The 8,826-nt window shown below is 36.5% G+C and overlaps 1 protein-coding gene across 4 annotated transcripts in view; it reads right to left on the bottom strand.

Moving 5' to 3' along the window:
- Positions 1 to 958: 958 nt before the first annotated feature.
- RCBTB2 (RCC1 and BTB domain containing protein 2) overlaps positions 959 to 8,826 on the bottom strand; it is a 46,659-nt gene continuing 38,791 nt past the window's right edge. For 3 of the 4 annotated variants that reach the window (XM_075199691.1, XM_075199693.1, XM_075199694.1), the window contains 5 exons: positions 7,424 to 7,614; positions 6,563 to 6,689; positions 6,321 to 6,460; positions 5,357 to 5,487; positions 959 to 3,199 (listed from right to left, as the gene is read on the bottom strand). In XM_075199691.1, coding sequence (XP_075055792.1) covers positions 3,059 to 3,199; positions 5,357 to 5,487; positions 6,321 to 6,460; positions 6,563 to 6,689; positions 7,424 to 7,614 — 730 coding nt within the window. In that variant the 3' untranslated portion in view covers positions 959 to 3,058. The remainder of the gene's footprint in view (positions 3,200 to 5,356; positions 5,488 to 6,320; positions 6,461 to 6,562; positions 6,690 to 7,423; positions 7,615 to 8,826) is intronic. The other variant, XM_075199695.1, reaches the window with a different exon arrangement.

The raw sequence follows: 8,826 nt of genomic DNA, 5'->3' as shown, positions 1-8,826 counted from the left end.
TTTGCACTTGCGCTCCTGCAACGTTACACAATAACTCAAACCTTGGTGAAAGACAGAACGATAAAGGGTTAAAGTGTTTGTCATCATGCTATTCTTCAGGGAGTTTTCAATGGGTGACTTTTGAGATGAAGCAGAGCCAGTAAGTGCCTCCGCAGCACCGAAATGTGAATGTACTTGAGTGATTGTTCAATGGAAGTGAGCTTATGTATGCATCTATAATTTATCTTAGTAACCGGCTGAGGATTATGTATGAGAGAGAGTTGATTGGCGAGGTCTTCAACGAACAAGAACAAATGTTAACCATCTATTGAGATATTTTGTATGACAAACTGATCAACGTGAAACTATTTATTTTGCCTTTACATGATCTGCTTTAAGTTTGATAGTATTATTATTTCAGTAATTATACTGTTATAACTGTACTTTGATATAATTAAGTACTTTATTGTCTGTTATGGGATTGCTATATTAGCGCTAAATTGTGGTTCTATAATCAGATAGAAAAATGTTAGTCTGTCCTCATAGAGGAGGATGACTAATCTCTGCCATTCATCCAGGTGATAACAGTAACATCCAGTGAGCAGGAAGATAAAGCTAATCTGTTATTTCCTGACTAAATAGAGCTACAAAGAAAATGTAAGACTGAGCAGGTCACTTGATAATCAACATCTTGCGTATTTTCAGATCCACTGTGTTTAAAATTAAACAAGCAATTGACTTCAACAAAGATTTACCTCCTGTGTGTTTTACATTTAGCACGCGAGGATTTATCTGTAGCTTGACGATCATTTTTCACTGTTAAAACATACCTTTATAATTTAACTATAGATGGCTTATACCGAAGCCAGAGAAGTGATGCACAGCTAATGAGTATAGAACAGGGAGGGATACTCGATCTGTTAGAAAGGTTGGGTAGTAGGTTTTATATATTACAGTATTAACACTAGTGTACACAGAAAACATTTCATAACAAGGCTTTATTATTATTCAAAAAAAAAAACAACTCATTTGTAGTATCAAAAGTCCACAGGTCAGTTTCCCCCAAATTATCAATGTATTGTAAAAATTATATAGTGTAAAAAAAAAAAAATGCATTTTCATAGTTATTTTTTCTGTCCCCCGCTTCACCTGTACAACATAACACTACAGCTGTAATCAAATACTGATGGATGTAGCACGCTGCTACTCTAAGTACTATTTTTACATGGACATAAGATATTTGCAATGTACCCTTCAGTTCAGCAGGATGATGGGATACCATAGTACTTGATAACTGACAGCCCTGTGTACAGTGACGTCCTTTTAGCTAGAAATGCAAATACTAGTAACTTGTCATAATTCAGATACCAAGATGGAAGGGCGGTAATATTAAAGTTCATAAGCCTCATTAAAAACCGTGCACCTATGCGAAATTAGTACTACTCCAAGTATCCGTTATTTGTGTGAAATAAAATTAACATTCGTTATATTTATTGTATAAAATTATGTTATACTAGTGAAAAAAAACACTACATTTATTTACTGTTCAGTACTAAACAATTCTGATTAAATCAGAGGACATGGGTGCACAGTAAGGACAAGTATGGCTTGCTAAGGGTATCTATAGTCCATGTAAAATGGTTGAGACATTTATTATTGTGCAAGTTTGGTAATTGTAATAAGACTCTGCTTTAAAGTAAAACACACATTGATATGTCAGCCTTATTTGTTCAGAATGCTAAAGTAACAGACACAATTTGGTGAAACTGGGCTAATCAATTGGCAGCGTTTTACTTTGGTGGCCTCTAGGAACTGATGTCCTGTTATTTGGCATCACCCTTGGGTGGTCACATGTGACGAGATCCAGTCATGTTGTTACATACGCAGATCACTTCTGGTTACATTGTGGCCTGTAAGATAACCACACACAGGCCGATAAGCAGCCAGCTCTAGACCTTATTTGCCTCGTAATAATTCTAACCCCCTGCAGTGTTGAAAACTGAAGTAGTACTGCCACTTGGGCAGTGTGGCAGGATTGACCCATGTGTGTTCAGCTTAAGCTGTTACATTGTTGCAGCTGCATAACTGTTGTGCATAGAGCTGGGTCACAGAAAAACTGATCAATTTAAACATTGTTTTAAGTCAGAAAATACTATTCCACTAATAATGATTTACAAACTGTTAGTTTGAATGAAATAAAGACATCTCCTGTAACTAGGATCATCAGAAAAGCCTGGCCTGTGTAAAGATCACACTTTACAATCTTTGTCCCTCTTGCTGTGTATTCATTTTTATACCAATAGACTGACAGAAGAGGCATAAAAATGCTCTATAGTAGCATGTATTTACAATGTTATGTCAGTACATACGATAAACAATTCAGATACTTAGTGGTCAAATGGGACAGGTTTACAGATTTAGATATGGTCTATATAAAATGCTTTATATACATAACAAATAAGATTGATCCTATGTAAATGTTGGTCTGTAATTCTATTTTATTCTGCTTCTGGGGCCTGCAATTTCATTTGATATGTTAATTGAAACTGAAGGGAAAGCTATGCTTAGAAAAATACACTATGTTGACTAACAAAGGGATATGTACAGTAGATAATGAGCAGTGCTGACAAGTCTAGTTTCCCACAGCAAATTTGGTTCTATTATACAAGCCCATGTTCTCTCCCTTTGTAGGGCCTGGAAAATACACACATGGAGACCATGGAAGTCGCACCATATAGCATGAGATATTCTACAAATTTCCCAGCGATTTGTATGTACAGACATTAGGCACCAGGACTGTTTGAATCAATGTGAGCAACTTTTGCAGAGATAATCACTTAAGAAAACCCTTATCAGAGATAATTGTACACACGCTTATGTCTTTTTAAAGTACCCTTTGTCTCTATCCATATAGAAACAGAGCAAGACAAAGGAACAAGGTGACTTATGTCTTCACAGGTTGAGATTCTAAAATGAACAAAATGATTTTAATTTACTGGCCAAACAATTTTCTAGTAAGTAAATACACCCAAGGGCTGTAATGGTACAAACGAAGAACCATCTTCTTACAAGATTGCAGTCAGTTCTTGAAAGCACCCGATTTGCTCGCCTTATTAATAAACTTCTTCAGAAGTTCACCGTCCATGTCAGCAAAGGCATCCGTCTGGGTAACCATAGTCATATGGTTTATGCAGAATCTAAAGCAAAAGTCCTCTAGATCCTAGAAACAAATGTCTGGTTGTAAATACATCACTTTTTATTTAGAACACAAATAAAGATGCACCCAATCCAGGTTTTAGGATTAGACTTGACACCAAAACAATTCAAACAAATTTGGCAGGTACTCAAATACACCCCCCAACTTATATAGTAAAATTAAACAAGATGCTTCAAAATATATCTGCACAAGACAAACCACAGTGGAGTCAGGATTTGGTTGGGCACTATTGCTAATAGCCTTAAAAGCCACCTAAATCCTGGGTTTGGTGCATTGCTGGCCAGTAAAGCTGGGTACACACTACACAGTTTTCATCCAATAATCGGCTCAATCAACCGACATACGACCACTCGTTCAAAAGTCGGGTCAGTGTGTGTAGTGACACGATGGTCGAAAGTCTGCCCAAATGGACGATTGTCGCCTCATTTGATTGGTCGTACCGTTTAATATTTTCGTTCCAATCTCATTTCCATTGTGTAGTGTGTATAAACTTCCAACCAATCCACAACAATGAGTACGAAATTACAGTCATTGTTCACGACATGGCTGTAAAAAGTCGCTTAAGGGACGTCCGCTCTTCCCTTTATCGTCCTAAACAAGGCTAGTGTGTATGCAGTCCATGGACCGAGCGATCGGACTATCGATCGCATGTAAAATCGATCGGCATAAAAAGTTGGTGGAAAATTCTGTAGTGTGTACCTAGCTTAACAGTGATAGTAAGTGAAACTGTTCACACATGGTTATTTGTCCAGAATGCACAGAAAGGAGTATTATATCAATACTGGCTATAAGGCTGGATACAGAAGCTTTTTTTCAGTTATAATTAAGCAGAGAAAATACCAAATAATGCAATATGTAAAAAAAAACAAAACTAAGATGTCCAAAAATTAAATAAGTGTACAGGCCATGAGATGTGGCTGCTTTGAAAGGAAAAGTGTCACCAATATAATACATCCTTTCTTAATAAAGTGATGCACTTTAGTTTAACAATTCAGTAGCCATTTTTTAAAGATGGCTAATATAAGTTCATTTAAATTTATATTTGTAATTAGTTAACTTTATATAAGTATACATAGGGTATATTTTAATTTCATATACCATCACTAAGAAATCTAGTTTTATTCATAATGTTTTTATAATTCTTGAATTTATGAATAAAAAGATACTGCTATATTATTGTACTGCTGAAATGAAAGGACAGGCTGGAAGACGACCACGGTGTCCAGTGGTTGAATGCTTACTTGGCATCACCTAACTAAACGTTCCAGGGACAGGATGGAGGGGAGATATTGGGGAACATGCTCTCCCCTCCACATAAGCTAATGGCCACACAAAAATGGCATATGAAGTGTTTCGGTAGATAGGCTGCAGCAATAGTTATGATATTTACACATTAAATTGGATACAACTGAGGAAATCTGAACATCCCCCTATTCTACAAAGGGGCACAGATGCACAGAATGAAAGAATAATTTTACAAAGACTGCATCTTGAAAGTGGGGTATAGATTTGGGCACCTGTCTAATGACACAACAGAACTTAAGGCTGCCAACATTTGAGCCCTCAAGCAATTTGGAGGAGTTACATTATAAAGATTAGACAAATTAGATCCAGTAGTACTGGAGGAAAGATGTTTTTACCATCAGCCTATAAAAGGGTTCTTCACTGCAAGGGTAGTAAGAATATGGAACTTTTTAATAAAGGAGAATGTTATGGCAAATGAATTACATTTTGCGTTTTGCTTTCTTTCCCCCCCCTCTCTCTCTCTTCATTGTTACGAATTACAAAACCATGAATCATACTCCCATACCCTAGTATTGTACATTTCTCTGCATACTGGTAACAGTGTCCATCTTAAGGAGTTTATATATTTGCTAGTCATACTGCTGATTTCTATATTAAGCAGATGGGAAATGACAGGGGTCATGGAGGGCTAGATTCAAATTAAATATCAATCTCATCTCCTTCAATGGTTCTCTCTTCTAGAAGGGAACACTTATGAGAGCTGTCAGCAGCTAAAATGACGAGCATAACACAAATATAATCCCGTTATAAAATTGAAGTAATACTTTATGTTCCAATCCATTATGTGTATACAAAGTGAAATACGTTTACTTAGGCTTCATTATCTACACAATATATAAAGAGACTTCCTTGTACCTGAGCATCATACTTAACAGCAGCTGACAGTAGTATGACCGCATTCTCTTCACAGATACCTTGTTTAATGGTCTGCTGGCATAGCTGCTTCAGTCTACTTTCCCTATACATTGTTGCTAGCTCCAAAAGTCCTGTAAAATAGATGAACATATTTTTTTTAAAAAAAATCACCACCACCGAATCTGCTCAAAATGATCTCAAACCAGTGATTCTCAATAAGCAGGCTTATGCTATGGTCTGAAGATATTCCACTAGACCGTACATGCAATAAGGTCAATGATATAAACATTTCCTGCTGACAATATCTATATGCAACATAACAGCACAAAAGTGTGCATAGTTCATATTGTGCTACTGATGTATTTTTTTCTCTTTAGAATGAGGCATAAAAACTAAATGATTTATCTGCAGTATTGCTTGATGCAATTATCGCACAGTTAATAGGATAAAAGGACTATTTAGTCAGATATTGCATTATAGTTCCCACGATCATGTTTTATCTTACCAAAAAACATCACATCTGTTGATTTTTTTTTATAAACTTCCTAAACACCGCGATCAACGATGTCGGGGAAGTGTGTATGTACTCACAACCAGCAGTGTAGGCAGGTCTCTATAGAGTGTACAGAGTAACGACCTTTTCAGCAGATAGTTATCTATGATGAAGAGCACAGATCTGATGGTAAATCATTTAGGTGTATACACCTAAATCTGCATGTTGATCGGGATTTTCAGTCATTAGAAAATGGTTTCAGATGTGATTTCTGTAACCATTTTACCATAGTGTGTACCCAGCTTAACGGTCATGTCCTGAGCGAGTCCGGTTATGTGTCACTGCCTATATAGCTCTCTGGAGACTGACTCTTTATATGACCATGGCTATATATAGGCACATCGTTCCCCTTTATATGGAGCTGGCAGGGAGATTTTATCAGGAGAATCTGAGCGTCATGCAGATACTTACCAATGGCATCCTCTGGAGTAATACTGATATGATCTGTGTACAGATATTCCAGAAAGGCATGAAATACTGGATAAGAAAACTGGTTCGTTTCAATTACATCTTCATTGCTTTCATGCAAAAATGAACGAAAATGTTCACACCTGGGAGTAAGGGGAAAGATATTAAACAAAAAACAAAATTAAAAAAACAACCACAATGGGTCGTTTCTACTTATGACTGACAATATGACATCTAATTCTCACCTAATTTGAAGAAGAACTTTGTGCACATGAATATATTTTTCGTCCACTAAAAACTTTATGTCTGCAGTCTCAGGATTATCAAATTCCTTCTTCAGTGATTCCGCTACAGTCAGGTGATCATCTGGCTCTTCAGCAGTTGGAGAAAGAAAAACGGGTTCAAAATTAGCAACAACTGTTTGTAACAAACGTATTTTATGCTCCTCTGTATTCTTATTTTCTGATAGACTGATTTGTCAGAAATATACATAAAACAAAATTTTAGGCGGTTTATTTGTAGTGTGCAGACCAGTAATACATGTGGTTTATGGTCTTTCAGGCATGTTTTATTGGAGTGTGAGCACCTATACTATGGGAACAGCTTTACATCGTCTGGAATTACAATGATGCATGCACAGTGGCACTGAAATACTGGAGGCTGTGATGGAAAGATACAGGGCTGAGAGAACAGTGAGATTTGCTGGGAACATGAGGCTAAGGTGGAATAGTCCAAAACTAGCTGAGCTGGGGCTATGTTCAGTGCAGATGGATAACTTGGAAGACTGGTCCTTCTGGGAAAATTGTGCCACAACCTACTTTAGCACATGCCACTAGGAAAGCTGGAGGAGAGGTTAAATAAAGACTTAAATAACATGAGTAGAGGGCAGCACACTTAATTTACCACTGTGTTAATGTGTCTGTTCCATAGAACTTACACACAAGGAAAAGCCATGACCAGACAGGGACATGTTAGAGCAACTACTGTGTAGCAGTGTAACTAATGGGCACAATAATTATAGGTAGACCAGTTGACTAGAAGTGGAATTGTCCTATAACTGCAATTTCATTTGAGATCATCCATAACCAGAATAGTGTTTTTCTCACCTACAGAAAGGAGGCGCCACATTATAGCAGGGGTGGAGAAGCAGGCAAACACGTCATCTGTGCAGGTGAAGTGGGTGAGATGCGGGGAGACGACAGCCTGTCCTCGGCACTGTCCCCACATGTACACCTGACCACTCTGTGATCTAGCAGCAGACGTGTGAGAGGAGTGGCAAGCTGCGATTTCTACTATTCTGTCCACAAAAGAACAACACAATGAAAGCAATATAGGTACAATCTTTGTAAATGCACCACAATCATTTTAAGTTACTCAAAAACATATCTATTGCATTTGTTTTCAAGCTCCTATATTAAAAGGACCACAAAATCCCCAAATTAATATTTTTTTTATATATGAATATAAAATATATATATACATATGAATTAAGCATCGTTCAGTGTTGACATTCCACTAAAACTCTGTTAAAGAGTAAAATGATTACACCCCCCCCCCCACAGACACTCACAAACACTGCATAAGTATAAAAATCTGCCCTTCAAACTCTGTCTATTTAGTGAAAAGGATCACCTGCCTAACATAGCAACCTGCTGCAGAGGAGAGAGAAAAAAAAAAAAAGCATGATGGTCATAATTAAGGATAAACAATCCATTATTTCAGATGTATTATTCAGCTCATTAATACTCAGTGTTACAAATAGGCTTCAAATTGTATGACTAGAGCAAGTAATGTCACTATTTAAAATTAGTATATTTAAAAACTGTCAGCTCTAGCGAGATGGCCAGGGAATTGCCTGGATCCTGCCATCAGTGTAACAATGCAGGCTCCAGTGTCCTGGATGAGTGGGGCCATTGATGTTTTCAGGGTTAAATGGTGTTATTTTCACAAAACATCTCTCAGCTAAACATTCACATCCCATAAACACTATGTATGATTATCCTACTAAAGGATACCACATTTAACAAAGTACCTTAATTATAACCTACACTGGTTAACCATTTAACTTAAAATGTTACATGAAATGTATACTTTACTAAAGATTATTCATTGTTCCAAAAAAGAAAATACTTTTGAATCATTGAACTCTTTTTACATATCCTCCATAATTAGTATTAATCAACTCCAATTTATAACAATTGAATGAAAAAAAAAAAAACACAAAAAACAAGACAAAACAATACTTTACACTATAATGATTGATCAATTAATAAGTGTTTATTAATCAGTAGATTTTTATAGCATCAAACAACCGTTTGTTAATAAGAAATCAGATGAATCAATTTCCCTTTACAGTAAATAACGTGGCAGGTAATGTTTAATAAAACATTCATGGCAAAAAAAATTACAGCAAGACTAACTGATACAGATGAAGCCTGGGTGTAAGATAGCCCTAGGTTTAGACTGGTTTATTATATCTTTTATTTCGCTTACATTAAAATGCCTGCTG

Source organism: Mixophyes fleayi, chromosome 2 (genome assembly GCF_038048845.1).
Source record: "Mixophyes fleayi isolate aMixFle1 chromosome 2, aMixFle1.hap1, whole genome shotgun sequence".
Taxonomy (NCBI): Eukaryota; Metazoa; Chordata; class Amphibia; order Anura; family Limnodynastidae; genus Mixophyes; species Mixophyes fleayi.
The sequence above is the reverse complement of the archived record's forward strand: the minus strand, read 5'-3'. Positions and strand labels throughout refer to the sequence as shown.